We start from the raw sequence: 26,992 nt of genomic DNA on the forward strand, positions 1-26,992 counted from the left end.
TCCTCCCCTAAAGGAGGGGGACCTAAAGACATCAGGGAATCAGATGGGTTTTTCCTGACAATCAATTCACATCATTGTTAGACTCTTAATTCCAGATTTTCAGTCAAATTCAATTTCCACCATCTGCCTTGGCATGATTCGAACCTCAGAATATTACCTGGGTCTCTGGATTAATTGTCCGCTGATAATACCACTAGGCCGTTGCCCCCTCTGTGTTCTGAGGGGAAACTGTTGAGAATTGTGCTTTATAAGAAGGAGGTTTAGTGTAGTATAGTGTTGTTATGAGAGAAGATTCATTTGCAATTGAGGAAGGAAGATTTCTTGTTCTGAAGAAATGTGTATTGTGTAGAGTGAATTTGTGTGCTTTGGCAAAGCATCATCCTAAGATAATGAAATGGGTCAGCATAATTCTGTCCTTTCTCACCTCAATAAAGTTATTGAACATTTTCTTTGCACCTGGCCTATGACATGCTACTGACATTTACATTCTCAGCTATTTCTTAACAAGCCTATGTAGGCACCTGTCTGCTCAATCAAGACTTATAGCATAACATGCAAAAAACACAGTGCCGCCTCAGCAGATCATTCTTATCAAAATATCTAAATTTATGCCAGTAATAAGTAAGAAATCAAAAAACATTGTTACAGAGATAGTAGGAACTGCCGATGCTGGAGAATCTGAGATAACATGGTGTGAAGCTGGATGAACACAGCAGCCCAAGCAGCATCAGAGGAGCAGGAAAGTTGATGTTTCGGGTAGAGACCCTCCTTCAGAAAAATGAAAAAGGGTCTCAACCCGAAACATCAACTTTCCTGCTCCTCTGATGCTGCTTAGCCTGCTGTGTTCATCTAGCTTTACACTAAATTTAAAAAAATCTTTGTTTAACAAGAGACCTTAATTTGAACCTAGGCCAGTAGAAACTGGTTCCCCCTAAATTGCCAGAAATACGTAGGCACCTTGACAGTGCAATTCAAATCAAGCCAGCCCATCAAAATATTCTGGATCTCCTGCTGGTGCCATAGGTGCGTGACGTTTTGGGGATAGAGTAGGGGCTGCATGATGGTGGATACCACCTACTTGATGCACTCTAAGTAATAATCTCTCCAACTCAGATAATACGTATTATCTTGCATTAGTGTTGTCACTTTGAAGTAACCAAAGTTTCTTAAACTTCAAAACTTAATCTGAAAATTGAGTACAGCAGCAAATATACTATGGAAATTTCACAGGAATTGTTGGTCTTTAATGGCCTTCACTAATTTACTTCAATATGAAGAAAATCACGTTTTTGAGGGCCGCTAGCCACCCAATTGCTGTGCAGCTCTCCTTGTCTCAGCAGTGTCAATGTGAGTGAGTACGGTGCAGATCAGACACCATAACCAGGAACAAGGTTGCTTTGGATCTCAGCGTGTATCAGATTCAGGTAAATATAATTAAGAGAAGACTCCACCGCAGTAATTTGCTGAAATATGCATTTTTATTAAGTAACAATGATGATTATAGAGATAATAATAAATGGAAGAGAAAAGGAAAAAAAGCAAGTCTCATGCACTTCTAGAAAAAACAAGTCTCATGCCTTCCTACCCATTGGAGGTCCCTCGATTGACGGCTGGTCTGGAGGCTAAAGATGTTCCTGGCACTGTTCAAGATTGCGAACTGAAGAGAAGTCCCAAGCTTTGCAACAAAACTCTCTCTCTCTCTCTCATATAGTGTGGCAAACAGCCAGCATAAAGAAAGCAGATACAGAAAACAAACCATAGCTGTGGAAAAACCAGTTGCAAGTGCCACCTTTGGCCCATAAAGGAATGTTAACAAGACTCATCCAAGGTCGTGCAGCTTGTTGAGAATAATCAACAATTTTAGCTGTTCAGCCCATCCTATATAATTTATCTTCCCATGCAGCTGTCAAAAATCATTAACTTTTAGCTGTTTAGCCCATCCTATACATTTCAACCCAATTATATCAGACACCGCGTGTTGCAATTGCAAATGCAGATGCAAATCAGCGACCGCCATGCAAGAAGAGTATGTTTCCTGCTCTACAAGATTAAAACTGCAATGAAAATAATTAGCATTAATACAAAGAATACAACAATAGGATGTCTCATCAAATTAATGATCACAGTGGCCTTTGGGGACTAACGCTTAAATACATATCTCACTCCTGATGTACGGTCAAGGCTGTGATGGAACCAGCAAATTGTGCCACCTGACTCAGGCAACCAGAATATTTTCTATGTTTTGTTTGTCAGATAATCAATTGACATTATTTGCTCTAAAATTCAGTATGTTCCAGATTCAGGTCCCTTAATTTGTGTTTTTTTTCATCCTCCAGTTCCCTATCCACAGATCATCTCACCCAATAACAGTAAAATATCATACATGTACTCAAAATTTCTCCAACTTTCTTCATCAGTATCTGTCTTGAGGATATTTCTCCAATATGTTTCCCTCCTTGCCAATTGTATGAATGATTGTACCATTGAGTAGTAGCTACCTACAAATGCAGGTACTCCTTTTGAGCTACAATACACATGGCAAACATGCATCATACAAATGCTCAAGATGGGGTATCTGCATGTCATCGGACGGGTCCTTTCACTCAATCTATTCTCGATGTTTTAAAGTCAGTTTCTGAATGGATTTATTTATCTCTCCACATATGGTCCTGATGCCTTGGGTACTGGTTTGATTACCAAATCAGTTCTCTTAAAAGGAAAGACAAGGACACAAATATTACCAAGAGAAAGCTATTAGTTTTCTGCTCTCATCTAAACCTCCACTTCACTACTGTAACATTTTAACCTGAATTGCTGCTTCTACCCATTTTTTTGTCTTCTGCCGCCCGTCTTCATCTTTAATTACTTTATCTCATCCAATTTTGCAACTTAACTATTACCACCATATCTAATTCTAGAGACCTGTAGAGATTTGTAGTCCGTGAAGCATAATCTAATAATATTTTAAAACAGAAGTCAAACATTTCTGTTTGATTCAGGCACAATATACTTTGTTTGGTCTTTTTCAAAGATGACCCACTTGTTTAAAAGTTACTTGATGACTCATTCTGGATACTTGACATATCTCTATGTAAATTTGTTCACATTCAATATTCTGTTTTCTCCTTTTAAGTCACTGACAATTTTTAAGTATTGAGCTGTTGAGATTTTGCGCATGCACTTTATCATTTCCCAGAATCCATTTAAATTTCCAGGTAACTATCCTGTTTAAATAGTTTAGAATACCAGGGCATGTGGATCTTAACATAGTTTTTGTCATGATATGCTTAAGTGTACCCAATCTCAGTGGTTTTGAGATTCCTGACACTCAATGCAATTAACATTTCCACGGTACTTCCCCAACACTGACGTGTGTTGTTGATGAAGAAATTGATGGATTGAGGGTGCCTCATCCATCACTGCATTGCGAAGTTGAAATTCTGCAAATGGGTTCAGCATCAGGCTCTCCAGTTTCTGAAAAAACAACCTCCATCCATTCCATATCAAGCAGAATGGGTGAATTAATATTAATTGCCTACGGATTCAAAAAGGGGTGGGGTGTAAACTACTGCATATAATTATATCATCAGTCTCTCCTCCTTCTTGAAGGAAGGAAAAGCCTAGCCCATTGTTAAATATGCTTTTCCTAAACTCCTAGGACACTGAGTTGCAATTTCAACATTCCAATTTTCCTATCACTTGGATATTAATAATAAATCAATCTTATCATCCAGAATAAAAGATTCACTCATGTTAAAATGGGGAGGGAGGGGAGGCTATGGCCTCATGGTATTATCGCTGGACTATTAACCCGGAGACCAAGATATTGTTCTGGGGACCCATGTTTGAATCCTGCCATGGCAGATGGTGGAATTTGAATTCAATAAAATATCTAGAATTAAGAGTCTAACAATGACTGTGAATCCATTGTCAATTGTTGGAAAAACCCATCTGGTACACTAATGTCATTTAGGGAAGGAAACTGCCATCCTTACTTGGTCTGGCCTGTATGTGACTCCAGAACCACAGCATTGTGGTTGACTCTTAACTGCCTGCTGGGCAATTAGGAGTGGGCAACAAAATGCTGCCTGGTCAGTGATGCCCTCATCCTGTGAATGAATAAAGGGGAAAAAAAACAATATTTGGAAGTTCACCCTGGCTAGAAAATGAAATTCCAAACATGATAATTTCTGGGATTAAAATTTACCCAAGTCCAAACACACCACGGAGCTAATTCCAAAAGGTAAATTTTTACCAAGCTTTATGAACCAAATTTTTGAATCAACGTTTCGCAGATGTTTGCTTTACGCAACCATTGATGGTTTCTTAAAAGGACATTACATTAACTGCACATGGTCCACACAGATACGGGCACACAACACACTTTCAAATCACCACATATTCTCAACATGCAAACTCAAACTTCAAAGTATCCCCAGATCTCAAGCTCTAGGAACCAAAAGACACACATTGTACTAGATGACATTTAGCAACCAACAAACAAAGGTGCATTCAAACCAGACCACAAAAGTTAACACTATTCTTGAAAATATTCTGAATGACGTTTGAAGGTCATTGTGCAATTATTTCTGACATTGCTCATTAATAATTGTATGGGCTTGAGCAGCTTGATTTTTGTACAGAATTTGGTCTTCCATTGATTTGCACTGTGTTTCTCAGAATGGAGACCTTTCTCAAGTGAGCTGCATCAGCATCAGATTGAATCACTTCTGCTAATGCAACTCATGTCTCTTCTATACTCGCAATAGATTTGGTGGTGAATTTCTCAGTTTTTGAAAAATCTAGAGGAGGAGTAGGAGGAGGAGGAGCACAAGATGCAGTAGCTGGTTGTCCTGTTTGAGAATATTCCCTTACATCCTGTAGTTCTTGATACTGCGGATGTTGTCTGTTTAGTTTTATAATTCCACTGTGTGCTCCAATTGATGCCAAAGGTGCACAGTATTCATTCTCTGGTGCAATAAATGAATCTTTTTTAAGGTTACCCTTTATCACCGATTCTTGGATTTTTCTAAGCCGTTCTTTGACTTGCCCTGATTGGATAGCTTCTGTTGGAGAACTTGTAAGCACTCATCTTTCTGTACAGGATTCTGAGCAATGGGTTTGAATTTCTTGACAGGCCCAAACATGTTGGTATTGGGTTTGATATTGAAGCAATCAGTGTGAAAGGAAGGTTAATGTTCTGACTGTGTCACAAATGCTGTTTCTGTAACTGGGGAGGATACAGTGGATATTGTAGGCAGATTTGAGGCATATAAATTATGTGAGGTGCAATTTCCTTGTTTCATAGCTGTAACATGACTTTTAATTGAATCTGAAAATAAAAGATGAAATTGGATTGATTGCAAAAGTCACAGTTGTGTTAACTGACTGATCATGTGGAGCACAGGAAATCAAGACATTTTTCATAAAAGGTGACTGCATTTTACTTTGCGGAATCTGCCTATCTGCAGTGGGACACTGCTTTTCAGTAGGAAATGCAAACACATTTTTAACAAATGAATGAGAAGGGCCTCGGCCCGAAACATCAGCTTTTCTGCTCCTATGATGCTGCTTGGCCTGCTGTGTTCATCCAGCTCTACACCTTGTTATCTCTTTAACGAATGAATTCTGATTTGGAACAGATTGAGCTTGTATATGTATTATCATGTTTTCAACACTTCCTGTGTTGGAGTGGAATGCAAACCCTGTCTTCAGTGGGTTTTCCTTTCCTCCATCCACAACTGTTTTGATCTTCCTTACTTCCTTACACTTCGGAGAACATTGCATTCTCCACATAGTGTAGATGGCACTTGTAGGTATTCCCGGTGTCTTAACTCCTGCTTTCACTAATGCCATGAACATTTCCCTTCTGGTTATCTTTTCTTTCACCTTCGAGCCCACCCCATCTCCAACTTGTTGTCCGCACAGGAGGCTGCTGAGTAAGATAAGGGCCCATGTGTTAGAGGCAATGTGCTAGCAATGCATTGAAGATTGGCTGTCTGGCAGAAAGCAGAGAATGGGGATAAAAGGGTCTTTCTCAGGATGGCAGCTAGTGACAAATGGTGTTCCGCAAGGGTTGGTTTTGGGATCACAACTTTTCACTTTATATTTTAATGATCCAGATGAAGGAACTGAGTGCATTCTGGCTAAGTTTACAGATGATGCAAAGATAGGTAGATGGACAGGTAGTATTAAGGAGGCAGGAAGGCTGCACGATTGGGCTAGGTTAGAAGAGTGGGCAAAGAAGTAACAGATGGAGTACAATGTGGGGAAAGTGTGAGGTCATGCACTGTGGTAAGAAGAATAGAAACATGGACCATTTTCTAAATGGGAAGAAAATTCAGAAGTCTGAAGTGCAAAGAGACTTGGGAGTTCTAGTCCAGGATTCTCTCAAGATAAACTTGCAGGTTGAGTTAGGAAGGCAAATGCAACATTGCCATTTATTTTGGGAGGACTTGAATATAAAAGCAGGGATATAGTTCTTAGGTTCTATAGGCTCAGATCAGTCCATGTTTGGAGTATTGAGTGCAGTTTTGGGCCCCATATCTCAAGAAAGATGTACTGGCCCTGGAGCGGGTTCAGTGGGAGTTCACGAGAATGGTGTCAGGAATGAAAAGCTTAACATGCAAGGAATGTTTAAAGACTCTGGGTCTAAACTCAATGAAGTTTAGAAGGATTGGGTGGGAGGGATCTAATTGAAATATTGAATATTGAATGGCCTGGTCAGAGTGGACATTGGAAGATGTTTCCATTAGCAGGAGAGACTAGTACACTTGCACACAGCTTTAGAGTAAAGGGAGGACGTTCTGGAATGGAGATAAGGAGAAACTTCTTCAGCCAGAGAGTGGTTAATCTGTGGAACTGACTGCTATGGAAGGCTGTGGAGGTCAGGTCATTGAGTGTATTTAAGATGGAGATAGATAAGTTGTTGATTGTCATGGGGATTAAGTGTTACATGGAGAAAGCGGGAGAATGGGGTTGAGAAACTTATCAACCATGATTGAATGATAGAGCAGAACTAATGGGCTGAATGGCCTAATTTCTGCTCTTATGTCTTGTGGTCTTATGGTCTTATTGCTTGCTTGGGTGGACCTTACTCTATGGTTACCAGCCCCTACATCTTCTAACTGATTAACAGCAAACATACCTGTCCCACTGCCTGCTCCCTGCCTGGCCCTAATAATGCTAACAAGGCACCTCTTATCCATCCTGGACTCTGAAACAGTGGAGAATACGCACTGGCATGTGTAGCCAAATCCCTGAAACATTTTATTTTCTTCTGGTATGCTGTCCCATTTTTCAACATCACATTCCCAAGCTACTGGGGAAGGGTCCTTGTTTCCTACTCTAGCATCAGTGCATTCCATAATGATCCAGTTTGCCCTGTGTTTCTAAAGACACTATTCACATGTGGATCAACATGTAGTGTTCCCAGATTCCCTTGCTCTGTTGTACTCAGCGTAATAAGGGCAGCACCCTGGACCCATGACAGCATCAGCCAAGAGGGCAAGGGCTCGCCTGACTTCTTAAAGTGTGACCACAAATCCTGCAATTTGGACAAAGAGTAATCTATCTCTATTGTTGAATTGTTTGGATTCTGTCCTCCTACCTGTTTTGCCTTATTTGTTATTACTATGCGTTGTGCTAGTACTCCGTTCTTTGAGGATAGCTCCAGAGGTGGAGCATCTCCTTTCCCGTCTGTCAAGTCAGACTCTGAAGCAGATGAATATCAAATGTCTCCATCCCAATGGCTGGGTTCCCATTGTGAAGTTAATAACACGCACACTTTGGGTCAACTTTCCAATTGCGCCGTTTTGCTCTCTTTCTTCCGCTGTAAAATCACCAGATGGCATACTGCCTGGTTCTGTTTCTCCTGTGCCTTCTCAGCTCTCTCCTGTGCTGTCTTAACTCCTTCTGTTCGGGTAATGTTACGCTGCTGCTTGTTTTTGGCCTGGCACTCTTCCAATTTCCTACATGTAGAACACAAAACTGTTAACAATACCCATCCCATTTGTGGTACACTGTCCTTACTTTTGTGGAAGGCTGCCTCCTGCCAGCATTCATGTACAGTAGCCTCTGTGAATAACCGACCTTTCTCTCTTTTTCTGGTTGTAATCATCCCCCATTCTTGTGGGGGTCCTAACTGTGCTAGCAAGTTAGCCAAAAACCCGAATTCTGAGTCTGCTGCGTTTCATCCTGGAATATGGAAAATCTCCAGAACATCAGGTTGCCTTTCCTTCTCTTAAATATTTTCCTAAATCTGATTCTCATCACCGAAAATATCTTGGATCATAGCATGTATCCGAACAGTTCTTTTCAGATTTGGATAAATATAACTAAGAGAAGGTTCAACCACATTAATTTGCTCAGACATGAAAGTTTATTAAGTAATAATAGTGATTACAATGGTAATAATAAATATTGTAGTGGTAATAATAAATGGAAGAGAAAAGGAAAAAAATAAACAAGTCTCACACCCTTCTGGAAAAAGTACAGAATCTCATGCCCTCCAGCCCATCAGGGGCCCCTTAATTGATCGTTGGTCGAGAGGCTGAGGTAGTTTCTGGCACTGTTCACAATTCCAAGCCGAAGAAAAATCCCGTGCTTTGGAACAAAATTCTGTCTCGTATATAGTGTGACAAATTGCCAGCACAAAGAATGCAGACAGAGAAAACAAAACATAGCTACAAAGAAACAAGTTGCAGGTGCCATCTTCAGCCCATATGGGAATGTTAACAAGACTCATCCACAGTGATGCAGCTTGTCGAGTATAATCGACAATTTTAGCCATTCAACCCATCCTATACAATCAATCTCCTCATACAGCTGTCAAATATCATTAAATTTTAGCCTTCAGCCCTTCCTATTCCAAGGTGAGACCAAGACCTTGTCTGAGTCAGGCTGACCGTACAGAGGAGGAGGAGTGCACATGAAAATGATGGGGTAGGGTAAAGGAAAAGATGTGCTTGGGTTAAAGCCCAGAAGAGGGGTGGCATCTCTGATAGGAACAGGGTAGCCAAACGTGAGACATCCTATCCCTGAACTTATGGCCATGCGCCAGCTCTTATTGGGCAACTTATGCACTTAGTATGTTCTTTTCATTGTTTCTTGGGAGTTGTAAAATTGAGACAGTCATTATTGTCACGCCTGATCCTACAAAGCAACTTTGAAGTTACTCGTTAACTATGTTGTTCTTTCTGGTGAGCATTGGGCTGGTTAAAATTAATCTTGAAAATCGCAGATTCATGAATTAAGGTTAAGCTTCAATACATACATTGTTTCTGTTTTAATCTTCATAACTGGAAATCCTTATTCAACATTATTTGTGACGTTCAATATGGAGAACTGCATGTAGAATTTCTGCTTTTCCATTTATGCATGTGCTCACCTTAACCCTCAAGTGGACGCACAAAATAAAATGAGCATTATATTAAAACATGCTGTCGACTTCCTCTCATATTACAGATAAATTTGAGGACAACCTACGATCAGGCTACTTTTGGAGACCAAAGGGTGTGGAGCTATGTTTTGGAATCAAACATTATGCTGGCAAGGTATAAACAATTTCTAAAAGAGGAAAAAGACCGATAGTTAAAATGAGATAAAAAAGTATAAAGCTGAATGAACACACCTGGATGACCCTTCTTCAGAAACCTGAAACATCAGCTTTCCTGTTCCTCTGATGCTGCTTGTCCTGCTGTGTTCGTCCAGCTGTACACCTTTGTATCTCAGATTCTCCAGCATCAGCAGTTCCTACTAACTCTGAATTGATATTTAAAATGCCATTCTTTCGTATTAGCTTTAATAAAATGTTCAGGAGACTCATTGTCATACTGCACAGAAACAGACCTTTCTGTCCAACACATTCATGCTGACCAGGTTTCCTATACTGAACTATCTCCATTTGGCTGCATTTGGCCCTATTCCTCTAAAGCTTCCCTAATCATGTACCTGTCAAAATTTCTTCCAAATATTGTAGTTGTACCCTCCTCTACCAGTTACTCTGGCAGTTCATTCATACACACACCACCCTCTGTGTAAAAAAGTTGCCCCTCAGATCCCTTTTAAACCTTTCCCATCTCATCTTAAACCTAGTTTTGGACTGGTCTACCCTTCGAAAAATACCTTGGCTATTCACCCTAGCCATGCTCCTAATGATTTTATAAACCTCGATAAAGTCACGCCTCAGCCTCTGACACTCTAACTAAAAATGTCCCAGCCCATCCAGCCTCTTCTTATAACTCAAACCTTCCGATCCAGGCAAAATTCTTGTAATTTTTTTTCTGTACTCTTTCTACCATAACAACATCTTTACTATAGCAGGGTGACGAGAATTTTACACAGTCTTCTAAAAGTGGCCTCATAATGTACAGCTTCAACATGACATCACAACTCCTATACTCAGTGGTCTGACCAATGAAGGCAAGTGTGCCAAATGCCTTCTTTACCACTCTGCCTATCGCAATGCTACATTCAAGGAGCTATAAACCTGCACCCCTCGGTCTCTCTGTTCAACAACACTCCCCAGGGCTCTATCAATAACTGTGTATGTCCTGCCCTGGTTTGCCTAACCAAAATGCAACACCTCACAATCATCTAAATTATCAGTACTTCTCAGCCGTTTGGCCCATGTGATCCAGAGCTCATTGTACTCTTGCATAACCTTCTTCACAGTCTACTGGACTACCAATTTTGACGGCATCCACAAACTTACTAACCATACTTCCTATATTCTCATCCATTGATATAAGTAATGAAATAATTGTGACTTGATATAAAATATTGTGTACTTTCATTTTAAAACAAAATAGCTTCTATCTCTATCAGGGTATTTGTAATTTCTGACTGTAAAATATGATAACACAGAATAATGGATGTTCCAGTAATATTCTGTTGATGTTCAATATTTAACAGGTTTTTTATGATCCATGTGGTTTCCTTGAGAAAAACAGAGACACACTTCCTGCCGATGTAGTAGTTGTACTTAGAACATCAGAAAATAAATTGCTTCAGCAACTTTTTTCCAGCCCACTCACTAAAACAGGTAGGATTGCTTGGATTGTCTGCATGCCACCCTGTACGTTTTTATTGCATCATATGTTAGAATTAATATTACTTGAATAATTTCCATGTTCATTGAGCAAGCTAGGTTGAATATTGATGATATTTGTCCTTTTGCTCAGAGCCATAAAATACAAGAATCTTTACAATAGGTGTCTGATGAAAAAGTACGTGAAATTAATATATTCCTACTGTATAATAGGGTATCTCTTAAAGATCTGTAAAGTGAGAGTCATCTGACCTGTGGATAGGACAAAACAACATCCATAAGGTGGTTGTATATGAAAAAACTGAGAATACGGGTGTTTTGTACAGGTCCTGAAACAAACTTGTCAACTTTGATAATAAAATTGGCAAATAAAATAAAAAATAGCATGATAAAAATAAATTTTGCTCTAAAAGTTACTGCCAGCAGAGCAGGATTTAATTTGTTCAGGTAGCAGTTGTGCTATTTAAAATCAATTTTTTTTGGACAGCCTGGATCAAAAGATTTTTAAACACATTTGACTTATTTTGAAAAGGATAGAAATGTTTGATGTTTTAAAATAAAACAGTGTATTTGGCAAAATTGCTACTCTTTCTAAAAACTGTTCCTTTGAAGAAATTATAGCCAATGGCAAATTAACATCAAACTTGAAATAACACAAATATTTGATGTTAAAACTAACTCAGAATACATAAATGAACTGAAAAATAGTTGCTGCTGTTCAAATGATAATTAAAGGAAAATACTGAGTTTAAAAACTTTATAAGGAGCAATTGATTGCCTGTAAATAAACAGAATTATCTTCCATGTAAGATAAATCAAGTGAAATAGTTTACACTGCTACTCAAATTGGGCAGCCTAAAATGGCAGAAGTTAGATAGCAGCCAAAATGTATTTTAATTCCAGTTGCATCTTTAAAAGAAGATCGTGTAAACCAACATGAAAAGCAAATCAGGTATGAACCTTGACTAAAAGTGAACATAACCTTGAAAAACAGTGGCTGCAGATTGGAGAGCAGGAATCTTAAAACAAAAAAGGAGCAGTAAATGCAATAAATTAAGCCATACTTGGTTAAGTTAAAAGAGAAAATTTCAATGTCATAGGCTGAAGAATATTGGTTTGAATTTTATCCTCTGCTTTGGGACGTAATGTTGGGGCAAGTATCAGGTACGAACCTTGCAATTACTGCCAGTGAAGCTGGCTTGATAATTTTACCTTAGGCAACCTCTTAAATGGCTACCCATAGTTGGAAGGTAGGCTTGTGGTGCTGCTGGCCCAATCAGATGATGGCTCACTTAAGTGACTTTTACTGGCCTCATTGCTAGATAACCTTTAATCCAAAACTCCAACCTCAGTTTTTGAACTTCAACATGCAGATGACACTTCTGTCTGCTCACATGTGGAAAGTGAGCTAAAGGTCAAGGTGGACTCCACTTTCAAAGCACATGAGACCGCGGGCACCTGTTTAAAGACCTGGAAAACCAATGTCCACCTCCAACTTACCTCCATCAGTACAACACCTCAAACCACCAAACCTCCCCACTATCCAAGCCACCGGGCCACTTCTTGAAAAATGTGGACCTTTTTCAATTTGTTTGGGGCCCCTGTTTATACAAAGGCAGACATAATTTCATGCTTTTTGCTGACTGAGCAAAAAGGTATTTGAGAATCAGGATCTTAAACCCATGACTCAAGATGCACTTTTCTGAGCAGTAGGTGTCTTGCACTCCTACGAGCTTCAAAAGGCCAGGCTATCTTACAAAAAAAAACACCAGAGGAGAGGAGTGGCATCATCAAGAAATTCACAAAATCTTTTAATTCTGGTGGCAAGAAAGTTTGTCCAATGGCAGAGTCCTTTTCCATGTGAACTTGCCCAGCATTGAATCACAAAGCATTCACAACCATCTACACTGGACAGGTTATTGTAGTTCATAGGACTTCCACCAGAGTCCTGAAGCAACTGTTCTACTCTGAAATTGATCTTGGAGACTGTCAGGAGGGCATTGAGAAAATTACTAAAATATCTCCAAAAGCATCCCTGACGTGGTCAGACATCACTGTTAGAATACGGGAGACTCTGATTTGTAACTTGCCCAAATGAGGAGGCTGGTTTGGGATGGCACCAAACACATCAAGAGATTTAGTCCTAAATGCACAGAGGCAAAGTGGAGGCATAAGAGGGAATATACAAACAACTTATTTACTCAACTGTTCAAGCACCACTTGTCTAGCATATGGCAGAGTCTACAAATCATGCATTGGAACAATCAGCCATTTTAGAGCTCATCGAGTTATACTGGTAGCAAGCTATTGTCAAGGGACTAGAGCTAGCTACTAATGTGGGTTGAATAATTCAAGTTAATGGTTACATGACGAAGTCGATTTAATGTTCCTGGTAGCATAGTTGATGGGTAGGTAGGTATTCATGATAAGAAAGAGAATGGAAATTATGAGGTTAAAGCTTTGCCTGAAATATTTTCATTACTCGATTTCTTTTCAAATGCCCAAATGGTTTCTTTTGACAAATGAAATGGTTATTGTTGAAAATGTGTTCTTTGTTGTATTATGATTAAAGTGAACAGACTTTGTGCAAAATTAATCATCCACAATCACTGCAGAACTATATAACTTTTACAAACAGCAGGCAAAGGAAATCATTCCCAATGGAATTTTCAAATCATGAAATGCAGGATTGACTATCTCTCAAGAGTTTTCAAACTAACAGTAATTGCAGTACATTGCTCATTTTGTTGTCAGACGTTGGTAGTCAATTATAGAAATTATACACCTAGCAAGTAATATACTTTTTCCCCTATTGTACAAAAACTTCTAGTCACAATTGCAGTTTTATAAACAATAAATATATGATGAATTTATTTATTTGAGCTAATTTAAATCAGTATTCACGGTGATTTCTACTCTATCCAAGAACTTCTGGCTGACAACCATCCCTTTCTTATATTTAATCACCTCCTGTATGTTATTACGGATTCAGAAAAAGTGCTTTGCCTCAGTCTTTCAGCAGTCCTCTAAGTTGTGGAAAAAATAATGACAATTCTTGTGTCCTTGACAGTTTGTGTTCAACTTACAGCTATGTTATTGGCTTTTTCGTAATGCGTTAGTCTCAAGAAGAGCAGTTAATTCAAAATTTGTTTAATGTTTTCACTTTTTTTTGAATAAGTAAAACATGATTACTAATGAAAACAATTGTACATATTTGCACAAAAAATTGAAATTGCTGAAAAAGCTCAGCAGGTCTGGCAGCATCTGTGGAGAGATGCTCCACAGATGCTGCCAGCCCTGTTGAGCTTTTCCAGCAATTTCTGTTTTGTTTCTGATTTACAGCATTCACAGTTCTTTCGGTTTTTATTAGATATATTTGCATAGTTACTCAGTACTCTGAGTCATAAATAACATCTGCCTCCTGTGTTTTTTCTGGTACAATAGAAATACAGCATTTTCAAATAATCTGTATGTTAATGAATTTTCTTAATATCGGAGTAAGTAAGTAAGTAAGTAGACACAATAAATCTGACAATTATTTATTGCATAGCGGAGCACAGGAAAGCAAAATCTTTAGCCATACTTCATTCATTGAAACAGTTACAATGTCTACACTAGTCAGTATCCTAGCTAAATCTCTACTGAACACAATCTATAGCCTAGGTCTCTCTGATTTAAGTTGTTAGATGTTATTCTAATAAAAACGTGGATGTACGTGGAAATATCATCAAACATTGTATAATACATTATAGCCTATTTTTGTGCTTTAACTGTTAGACCACATAATTGTGCATAATAGCCTTCTGTTTGCCTTTTAGCCACCTGTGGTACACTCTTCCTACTTAGAACATAATCAATATGCTTGCAGAGCTGCACCCTTAGAGATCTCATTTTTATCATACTGAGGACCCTTCAGTACACATGTACGAATTAAAGGGAAACAGTCGTGGTGAGCAAGCATTCAGGCATTCATGAAATATTTCTATCTGGATGAATTAGTAATCTACGTATTTCTGTTTTTAAAAATAGCTGTCCATTATTTTTGGAATTAAAGGAAAGTTGATTAACCTTTATACTACTTTCTGACATCCCTACTTCACAGCTTTTTGATTTAATCACACATTGTGCTCACAGTTAATTACGTTGCCCATTCAACTAGCTTACTTTGAGGTGTGCTTTAGAACAATTGTGTTAACATTTCCCATATTTTTCGTTCTTAATCCATCATCACTGACATTTGTATTACTTGAAACTTTGTAACTGAAACCTACTCCTGTGCTCAACTATTCCTAGCTGCATCATCGATTACCATCTTCCTTTTTAAAGTCAGAAGTAGGATTATTCACAGTGTTCAGATCTTTTTGCAATTTCTCTGATGATAACACATCCTGTGAGTGTCGTTAGTAAGTTTGGATTAACTTCAGGTTTGGGCAAGTGAGTGACCAATATTTACACTATATATGTGTCAGGTAACCATCAAGCAGCAGTTACTGAACTCTTCATGTGAACGCTGTAAGGTTAGTATTGGTCAGGAACAGCTGTATATAAATGTAGTTGCTGGAGAAGGTCAAAGACTGGGTATTCTGCTGTGAGTGATTCACATTCTGATTCCTGAAAGTTTAAAATCTTCAAGGCTCAAGTCTTAAGGGATAGATTGGCTCGAATCAACAAATCGCCCCTTGATTTGTCTGCCTCACCATTTCTGAATGCCTCAATTTATAATCCTTTCAGGTCACATTTGAAATCTTGATTCTCTATTACCTGAGCAAAAATATCTTTTCTGCTTTCTTCCCACAGCTACCACACTGAGCAACCATTATCTCAAGTGATTTTATTGTCCTTCTTATCATGCAATTTGTCCTCTGAGATTATTGCACTCCTGTTCTCCCTTAATCTCTTTCCTTAAGTAAAACGTTCCAACCTTTTTCACCCGCCCCTGGATCTTATTATTTTATATGGCCTCATTACTCTCAACGTGTCAATCACAGGTTAGGCCATCACTTCCTTGTATCATTGTATATCCACATCATCCTTCCCTTTCCAAGCCTAGTTCCTTCTGCATCTGTGGCCTACTCCACATTGAAGAAACCAAACACAGACAAGATGCCCAGAGATAGTAAGAACTGCCGATGTTGGAGTCTGAGATAACACAGTGTGGAGCTGGAGGAACATAGCAAGCCACGCAGAAGAGTCCCGACCAAAAACGTCAGCTTTTCTGCTGCTCTGAACCTGCCTGGCCTGCTGTGTTCCTTCAGCTCCACACGGTGTTGTCACAGACTAGGTGCCCACTTTGCAGAACACCTCTGGTCCGTGCATAAGCATGACCCTGGCCATTCCGTAGCTGTTCGTTTTAACACAGCATCCTGCTCGCATGCTCGCTTGTCTGTCCTTGGCATGCTGCAATTCTCCAGCTCATGCTGGATCATTGCAGTGCTCCAGTGCAAACTGGACGAATAACATCTCATCTTCAGACTGGGCACTTTACAACCTTATGGACTTAATATTGAGTTCAGCATCTTCCGATTGTGAAACCACTCCCATTCCATCCCCTTCTTTTGGCTTTACTTGTTGCATTTTTTTCACCATGTCCTTTCTCCCCTCCACCTACTCCAGTAGGCCTATGTCTTCTTTCCTGTTTGGCTATTAGACAAACCTTTGTTCTCACATTCCAATTGCTTAATCTGAACATCAGCAGCCTCTCCCTCTCCAGCACTCTACGTCTGCCCCTCTACTATAGCATAAATACTGCCCACTTCATGCTTCACGTCAGCTCAGATAGACTCAAAACATTAGCTTGCTCTGTCTCCATGGATGCTGCCTGACTGGCCATGATTTTCAGCACTTCTTTGTTTTCATTCTTCTGCTCCTGCCTCTGTGACAGAAAGATTTCTAAAAATTTACTTCCAACCGTATTTTCCATCTTCAGCAATCACCCTTGATTCACTATATCAATTCTGCAAATATTGATCTGCTCAGTCATACCCTTACATCTGCCATTGATGCCCTAATGACCCTTAAAACTGCAAATGAAGTGCCCTGGTCATTTCTGCTGTTGCAGTGATCTTTTTTGAAGGAAATTAGGAATCGGCAATAAATGTTGGTCAGACCAGTAGCACCACATCTGATATCTGCTGCCTTAAGTGCAAGAGATGCAGACTGGAATGTATATGACAGGTAATTGGTTTAGCTATTGTTATTATACATGGTTAGATCCCAGAAAGGAATATTAGGTTCACCTCTCCTCTGCCAAAATCTAAAAGAATCAATGTAGAATGCAAAGATCCCTGGTTTCTTTTCTCCATTCTGCACCCCCCTACCTTCACTGTCTAGTCCATTGGACCAACTTTCCTCCAAAGCTCATCTGTCCAGTATTGACCTTGCATCTTTCTTCTGTTTCTTTTCAAATACATCTCATGTCTTTCATGAATTCTGTTGTTTATGAAGTCCACTTCATGATGCTCAACCCTACTTTCAGTAATTTGCTGACAACTCAACTTTCCTTTTTGGTCTCTATATTAGCACATGCTAATAATGGTTCATTTTGAATACTTTCCCCCATGATGTTCATATCCGGGGTCACAACTTCTCTCCTCAAGGAAGAATCTTTGGTCTTTTACAAACTACTGCTCTATTTCCAACTTCCTTTTCCTCTTCAAAGATATTGCTTGTGCTGCCAAATCTACATCCACCTTCCCCAGAATTCCATGAGTAATTCCCTCACATCAGGTTTCCATCCCTGTCACAGTATTAAAATAATTCTGACCAAAGTCACAAATGACCACTTCTGTAACTGTACCCATTGTAAACGATTCCTCCATGTCCTTCTCACACTGTCATTGGCCTTTGAGAGTCAATCATTCTATCATCTCCCAACACCTCATCGCCATCATTCAGTTGGATGGGATTGTATTTGGCAGGTTTAATTCTTATTTATCAGTCTTAGTTAAATAATTACCTGTAGTAGCCTCTCTTCCCGTACCTACTCTGTGACTTTCTGGTGTCATCCAGGTATTGATCCCTGGCCCCTTCTATTTCTGTTCTGCATGCTGCTCCTCAATAACACCAGATCTCAAGTGACTGGTGACAGAACCCAACTCCACCTGTCCCACTCTTCACTTGACTTCTCCATTGCCTACATATTGTCAAATTATCTTAGTTTAATGAAAATGTCCATTTCCAATTTTAATACCTTTACTCTTGGTCTATATTATATTCCATAACTATTCTAAATTTAACCCGATAATCATCATTACCATAAAGATGTTCTTCCACTGATACCGCTCCCACCTATCCAGATTCATTCCCTAAATCTTAGTCCAGACATGCCTTTTCTACTGTTATTTTATTTTCATGCTGATTGAAAAAAAATTTCATAAATACATTTTAAGAATTTTGTGCTCTCTGTACTTGTTACATTGAATTCATTCCCATTATGATAAGGTGATCCTACTCCCTCTGCCGTTCTAGCTTTCTCTGACTGTTTGAGGTCCTGACAGCAGTATGGTTGCCCTCAATTCCAACTATGTGGCTTCATTTGATGTTCATTCGACACAACATGTCTGTTCACAGCTGAGATTGTTTCCTTAAATACCACCACCCCTCCATTTTTATTCCCCTGAACAGCCTGCCTGAAAACAATGTAACCAGAAATAACTGTAGCAAACCATCTAATGACCCCTGTGTGGAACATAGACAAACACAAATATTCTCGTAATTTTAGGTTAGCTGTCTTGAGCCACTGTATATTGATAAAATAATTTCTGAACATTTTGACTCCAAGTTCTTTCACTGTCAGCACGTACACAGATTAAAATGCTCATTTTGTAATAGACCTGGCTCTACTGTCAATACAGACAAGATGTACTCTGATGATACAGATGACGATCTAATGAGGGGCATGATTTTTATTTGTTTTGTCACTTTAGTGATTTCTGACAAATTATATTTTCAGTTTACAATTTATATATTATGCACATTGTCACGAGAGGTTGTTTATGACTTAGGACTTAAACATGCACCTTCATCTTACTGTCTGATAAACTGACTTAGGAATGTGGTGATTCCTTGTCAAACCCCAATAGGAACAAAGCTTGGTGAAGTGACCTAGAGGGCATTTGCATTTCTCTCTGAGCTTTCAGATCATAAGAAGTACAATAATATTTTAGTCCCTCATGTTGCAGTAACTTTGGTCCTTTCTCTGTCAAGTATACATGGTCCCTGCCACAAAAAATACTTTCAGACCTATTTATCTTTGACAGCTAATTTTCCGAACTTTTTGACTTCAGCCACTCTCAGCCCTGCACTCTTCCATCTCAAAATATTCTACAGTGGCTTTGTGACATCCTCAACCCTGGTAGAAAAAAAGCAACATACAATGATAAAGTTATGCCTGTGTCTGCAGAAATGCCTATCTGTTCCTATAACTATTGAATAAAAGCTGACCTTGACAGTAACATCCACATCCTGAGAATTACTTCACAAAACTCTATATCCACTTTTCTTCTGACTAGGTTACTTAAACCATTTCTTTGATTCAGTGACAGGTGTGACTTTGGTATCAACTGGATATTTTGTCAATGATTTTGCAAGACAATAATGCATGTTAACCTCATTATTCAGAGGCAATACTTGCATTGTCCAGAAAATTAAACTTAATTGGTATACGTTTTATTGTTTGCTGGAGTAGCTTGGTAAGCATGCAAATATTTTGAAATATATGAGCAGTCATATCAAAAACTGAAATTGCTGTGAAAATTCAGCAGGCCTGGCAGCATCTGTGGAGAGAAAGCAATGTTAATGTTTTGGGTCCAGTGACCCTTCTCTCAGTAACCCAAAATGTTAACTCTGCTTTCTGTCCACAAATGCTGCCAGGCCTGCTGAACTTTCACAGCAGTTTCAGTTTTTGCTTCTGAATTTCAGTATCTGCAGGGCTTTGGACTTTTTTTTGTTTTTGCAGTCATATCCATAGTTTATCCATTATTAAATTCATGAGACAGTCAACCATACAGTATGGTTAGGATGGTTTTGTAGAAGGAAAATCACAATTGACAAATTTATTAGAGTTATTTGAAGATGTAAAAAGCAAGTTGGATAAGGAGGATCCAATGAAGGTAGTATGTTTGGATTTCCAAACGGCATTCATAATGGGAGATTGCAAAAATGGCCCGGACAGAGTGGATGTTGGGAAGATGTTTTCATTTGTAGGATAGACTAGGATGTGAGGGCACAGCCTTAGCATAAAGGGAAGACCTATTAAAATGAGATAAGGAGAAACTTTTTCAGCCAGAGAGTAGGGAATCTCTGGAATTCACTGCCACAGAAGGCTGTGGAGGCCAGGTCACTGAATACATTTAAGACTGAGATAGACAGGTTCTTAATTATCAAAGGGATCAAGTGGGAGAATGGGGGTGAGGAGCTTATCAGCCATGATTGAATGGCAGAGAAAACTCGATGGGCCGATTGGCCTAATTTCTGCTCCTACGTCTTTTGGTCTTGTGGTCTAAAATGGCGATACCACTGGACTATTAATCCACAGAATAAAAATCAAAAGAAGTGTAGATGCTGTATATCGGGGACAAAAACAGAAGTTGTTGGAAAAGTTCAGCAGATCTGGCAGCGTCTGTGAAAGAAAATCAGAGCTAACATTTCGGATCTGGTGACCTTTCCCTCAGAACTGTTGGTAGCTCGGAAAATGTGGGTTTATATGCAAAAGATAGGGTGGGCAGAATGGATGAGGAGTAAATGATAAAAAGAGATATAGCCCAAATAGAGAGAAGAACTGTTGGACAGACAAAGGAGTAGATGATGATCTAGATGGGTGAATAGCTGGTAATGGAGACCGTTATTGGCTAACAAGAGGTAGTGTGTGATGGCAAGCTATGTGTGATAACAATGCCTGGTGTGTGCAGTAGGGACCTAGGACATAGGAGAGTTCAGGCCCTAAAATTATTGAGCTCAATAATGAGTTCAGAGGGCTGCAGAGTTCCCAAGTGGAAAATGAGGTGTTCCAGTAAAGCTCAGGGCAAACTGAAAGAACAACACCTCATTTTCTGCTTGGGAACCCTGCAACCCTCTGGACTCAGTATTGAGTTCAATAATTTTAAGGCCTGAACTCTCCCATGTCCTAGCCTCCTATCCCACACACCAGGTCATGTTTTCATATAGCTTGCCATTACACACTACCAATTGTTAGCCACTAGCAGTCTCCATTAACCGCTATTCACCGACCTAGCCAGATCATTACCTACTCCTTTGTCCAATTCTTCTCTCTCTCTCTTTAGGCTTTATCTCCTCCTATCATTTACTCCTTACCCCCTCTTCCCATCCTATCTTCTGCATATAAACCAACATTTTCTGAGCTATCAACAGTTCTAAGGAAGGGCCAAAACATTAACTGACTGTTCTTTTGCAGATGTTGTCAGATCTGCTGAGTTCTTCCTGCAACTTCTGTTTTTGTTAGTAATCCACAGATGCAAGTAAAAGCTGTGGCACAGTGTTAAAGGAAGGTCAGTCCTTTCAAGGAAGTTATGGAGAGGTGTCAGAACGATAGAATAGTGACCATGAAGGACTTTAGTGATCTGAATATGGACTGGGATCATAAATCAGAAGCCTTCAGCACATAACTATCCATTAAAGGATACTGTTATTAACTCTGAACCCTCTCTCAGTCTTGCAACATTGTTTTCAATCAAAATCACCATCCAGGTTGGCTTGTTTTTTTGATTTGAACCAGATAAAGTGACCAATATGTTTGTTTCAAGATATTCTGAAGGCCTGTCAGAATAAAAAGCATGAAATAATATATTGCATTGCTCATAATCAGCTAAACAATGCTTAAAAGGTACTTAGCATATTGGCCCTTACATTGAATTACTTCTAGACTGCAATTATCAGCTGCTTGATAGTTTTGCATTATATAATTCATGACCTTTACTTGATACAATTCAAAACTCAAAGCATATTAATTAATTTCTGTTTGTTAGGCTGAAAATTGTACTCTTGCTTTTAACAGAAGCAGCTAACAGAAACTCTTAGCCTGAGTGTGCAGCAGCCATCAATATAGAATTAAAAAGACAGAAATGCTTCATAGCACAGTGCCGAGTACAGTCAATAAGTATGTGTATGACTGTATAGGATAGCATTTTGATCCACATTTCCAGTTAATATGAAGTTAATTAGTTATTTTGAATAAAGTGAATCAAATGACAGATTCCCACCAAATTGTATCTGAATATTAACTGAAACAAGTTCACCAAGGGTCACAAAAATCTGCAGCACAGGAGGCCTTTTGTCAGATTGTGTTCGCACTAATCGAAAATGAGTTATCTAGCCTCATGTCATTTCCCAGCTTTTGGTCTATAGTTGTATAAGTTGCAGTGCTCTGTGCATATCAATGTGCCTTGTAAAATACGATGTAGACTTCTGCCTCTACCACCCTTCAGAGTTCCATACTCCAGCCCTCTGGTTTACTCCTCACCTTAAGTTTGTACTCAATCTTTGTACGATTTGAATGTATGGCCATGGCTATTGATGTGTTTGCTGATGATAAAAGATACGACCCACCCACTACCTAGATCCCTTTTTTTTTAATGACAAGTTTGCACATAAGCTAATTTTTTTTTGTATACGGGACTAGGATGCTCTATAATTCCATACTTGGAATATTGAGCCTATTTTCTTAATTTATAGTTTTATCAGCTTTTTAATTAATGTAAGAAAATAGAGGAAAGTGTATAGGCATTAGTATGTTGGGGTGAGTTCAAATAACGACCTTTGAATTTATGGTTCCAACTTGTGGTTTGCAAAGCTCAATTTGCTACAGATAAATATTATTCCATATTCTTTAATCACAAATAATTAAGATAAATAATCTCATTATATTTTTAAATTTTTCAAAGCACTTTTGTTCACAATATTCCTTGGCCTCAGGACATCTTTGCAGGAGTTCCTCCAGATGGTGCCATTGGCCTAATGATCTTTAGCAGCTTCATCAGTGATCTTCCCTTCATCGTAAGATCAAAAGTTGGATGTTTAGTGACGATTATGACTCCTCAGATACTGAAGTAACATTCGTGCCACACAAATACTGGAAAATGACCATCTCCATTAAGAGATAATATGACTATCGCCCTTGACATTCAATGTCATTACCATCACAAAATCCCACACTATCAACATCCTTAGGATTATCATTGACCAGCAACTCAACTGGACTCACCATATAAATACAGTGGCTACAAGAACAGGTCAGAGGCGATGAATAACACACAGTGAGTAACTCATCTCCTGACTCTCCATGCCTGTCCATCATTTACAAGCACAAGTCAAGAGTGTGATGGAATACTCCCCACTTGCCTGGATGGAGGCAGCTCCAACAACACTCAAGAAGCTTGACACTATCCTGGACAAAGCCTCCTGCTTGATTGGCACCACATCCACAAACATCCACTCCTTCCATCACTGACATTGAGTGCACATTGCTGCTACTATCGCCAGGATGCACTGTAGAAATTTGCCAAAGATCCTTAGATAGCACCTTCCAAATCTACAGCCACTTCCATCCAGAAAGACAAGGAAGAAAATACGTGGGAACACCATCAACTGCAAGTTTCCTCCAAGCAACTCACCATCCTGCCTCGGAAGTAAATAACCATTCCTCGATTGTCTCAGGCCAAAATCCTGGAATTTCTCCATGGACTGCAATGGTTGAAGAAGGCAGCTCGCTGCCACCATTTTTCCAAGGGCAATTAGGGATGAACAATAAATACTGGCCAGTTAGCAATGCGCACATCACACAAGTGACTTTTTAAAAATGTCCTTGATTCTTTCATCTCTGCATTCTGCATTGAATAATTTTCACCACCTTTTACAAAGGCATCTCCCCCATATGGATATTTTCATGGCTTTTCAAGAATATTCTCTGCTGGTCAGGTTTTCAGTTCCTCACTTGTTTTCCTTATTTCATCAAACCCTTAATCAGCATATAGTGCCCTGTACAGTTACCAGACATAGTTTTGTGCCATTATCAATAATTTAGCATCAATTTTCATCAACTTTCTGTCTTTCAAATGCATCAATTTTCTTGAGATATAGGTATTGCTATTTCACATCTTACGTGTGTTGGTTTGAAGTTGTCAGAATAGGCAGAACATATTGTTAATGTAATTATTGAAGAAGACTGCTTGGCCTTGCAAATTACCAAGATATTACAAGATGTAAGGATATAATTGCATTTGTTTTGGCACTTTTATTATGGGCTAATGGTATTCTTTGTAAAATGAAATAAATGAGAATCTGCTGCTAAATGCATTCATTATGGAGCTTCAGTGTAAAGGAAAGCTCAAAAGGAGAGCAGTTGAGTGCTGAAAAGGGAAAAATATAGCTGAGATAGTCAAAAAAAGTTAATTTTTGTTCTAATACCAAGAAAGGCGAATTCTGGTATTATTGGAGAATGATGTTTTAGTCATCCCAAAAGTCAATAATTTCCTCCTTTTTCTAAGATAGGAGGGAAGAAATAAACAAAATTAGTGATGATGATATAGAGACTTGTATGTCAGATGCCAAGAAAGTAATTTTATATAAAATTTATTGCTTTAGTTGATGTTAGTGTCGTTCAAAAAACAGAAAATTATCTTATAGAACTGAATTAAAAAAGGTTTCGATGAATGCATACTGTAAATGTCAAAATAATGAGGAAAAGTGGATATGAGACTTGTAAACATATAGCTGTATAGCTTATTCAGCCATTGATTTGATAAAGGGCAGAAGATTTATTGTGACTTGTATCTTAAAACTAATTGCCATTCACCCTCGTTGATATATCAGCTTCAGTTTTCAAGTAGTGTGTCAAATAGCTGAGTGCTGTTGGAATCAATGAGAGCATAATCCAAACTGTGGGCATTCAATGAATTTAGAAGCATTTGGGTGGTCAAATCATTCAACTCCCACTCAGGCAGCAATTTCTACAGATCAGGAACATAGTTTACAGCCAGTAGTTAAGATATAGGATCAGCAGTTTGTTACTATTACTCCACTCAAGTGTTCCAGCAAGGCACATTATACATGATAATGTACACAAAAACATGCAAATCATTTTTCCTGTTCATTCCTGGGCTGTGAATGATGCTGGCAATCCCTAATTGCCATTTTTTGTTGCTTTTGAGATGGTGGTGATGAGCTGCCTTTTTGAACAGATGCAGTCGATTTGATTTAGGTATACCGGCAATACCATGAGGGATGGAGTTCCAGGAATTTGACCAAGTACCACTGAAGGCAAAAATTATTTCCAAGTTTGGATGCTGAATGGCTTGGCGAGGAACTTGCAGTTGGTCGTGTACCTGTATTTGTATTTGTAACAATCATGGGTTCAGAACATGTTTGCTTAGAAGCTTTTGTGAATTTCTGCTCTGCATCTTGTACTTGGTACACACGACAGCTACTGATTGTCAGTGGAGAAGGGGATGAATGTTTATGCATGTGTTACCAGTCCAGCGGGCTGTTTTGTCCTGGATGGCATCAATCTTCTTGAATATTGTTGGAGCTGCTTTCATCCAGGCAAGTGGGGAGCATTCCATCACACTTCTGACTTGTCCCTGGTAGATGGTCAACAGTCTTTGGGGAATCAGTAAGTGCTGCAGGATTCCTTGCCCTTGATGTGCTGTTCTGGCTACAGTATTTATATGACTAATCTTGATCAGTTTCTGGTGTACGGTAACTCTCTGCCTGTTGATAAAGGGGGATTCAGTGATGGTTATGCTGGTCAGCACAAATTTGGATAGTGTCTAGATTTTGCTCTTGTTGGACATAAGTTGCTTCAGTATCTGGTGAGTCACAAATGGAGTTAAACATGAATCATCAGAGAACATTACCACTTCTGACCTTATGATGAGTGAAGGTTATTGATGAAGGAACTGAAGATGGTTGGATCAAGACATTACCATGTGGAACTCCTGTAGAGATGTCCTGGAGCTGAAATGACTGACCTTCAACAGCAATAATCATTATCCTTTGTTTCAAATATGACTCAAACTATCAGAGATTTTTCCTTTTGATTATCATTAACTCCAGTTTTATTAGGGCTTTTTGACTCCACACTTAGTTTAATGTGGCCTTGATTCAAAGCCAGTCACTTTTACCTTGCCCTAGAACTCAGCTATTTTGACCATAATTAACAAGGGCTGTAATGAGGTCAGGAGCTGAGTGGCCCTGGTAGAACTAGATTAAGTGTCAGTGAACAGTTTATTGCTTTATTGCTATTGACACATTATCAAAATGGAGACAAGCGTAGCAACATTTTCCAGACTTTATTATATTTTTAAAATTTTATAAGTTGAAGGACCTCTCAAATTTCAAATCTAATGTGGATCTTGCTTTTGCACACCTCCTGTGCAACCTTAACTTTGTATGACTCACTTTGTTCAATCACCATATGCTCTCTGTGTATCCTTGTATGTTATGATCTGCCTGTACTGCACACAAAACGGAACTTTTCACTACACTTAAGTATATGTGACAGCAGTAAATCAAATCAACTCAAAACGTGGGTGCTTGGAGCTGCTTTTTGCATTCTCTGTTGCATATCCCATTGAATCATTGTTGATCCTCCAGCTGAAAAGTAAAGGTTGTGTTGCATCATAAGGTAGTAATTGTGCTGGTTAATGAATTTATTGCAAAGAGCCCATAGTTCCCACTTGGCTGTTTCATTACTTTGATTCATTTTGAGTAACAGTAATGCCAACTCCCCTACCCTGGACAAATATTATGTGCTAATCATTTCTACTGCTGGCACCTTAGGCTGTTATGCATATGCCAAGTAAATTGGCGGGGTTTGGTATAATAATTGAACGCACCCTTTTGGTTATTTTACTTTAGTTGTATCAATTGAACTTTCAGCACAACTATTAAATCTTTGACTAAGGAAATAGTTACTCCTGTTTCACTTTT

At 38.9% G+C, this 26,992-nt stretch overlaps 1 protein-coding gene across 10 annotated transcripts in view; it reads left to right on the plus strand.

Moving 5' to 3' along the window:
- Positions 1-26,992, plus strand: part of myo3b (myosin IIIB) — a 583,195-nt gene that overhangs the window by 267,212 nt on the left and 288,991 nt on the right. For all 10 annotated transcript variants that reach the window (XM_059647251.1, XM_059647253.1, XM_059647249.1 and 7 more), the window contains 2 exons: positions 9,466-9,554; positions 10,915-11,044. In XM_059647251.1, the coding sequence (XP_059503234.1) occupies positions 9,466-9,554; positions 10,915-11,044 (219 nt within the window). The remainder of the gene's footprint in view (positions 1-9,465; positions 9,555-10,914; positions 11,045-26,992) is intronic.

The sequence above is a fragment of the Stegostoma tigrinum genome, chromosome 7, assembly GCF_030684315.1.
Source record: "Stegostoma tigrinum isolate sSteTig4 chromosome 7, sSteTig4.hap1, whole genome shotgun sequence".
Classification (NCBI taxonomy): Eukaryota; Metazoa; Chordata; class Chondrichthyes; order Orectolobiformes; family Stegostomatidae; genus Stegostoma; species Stegostoma tigrinum.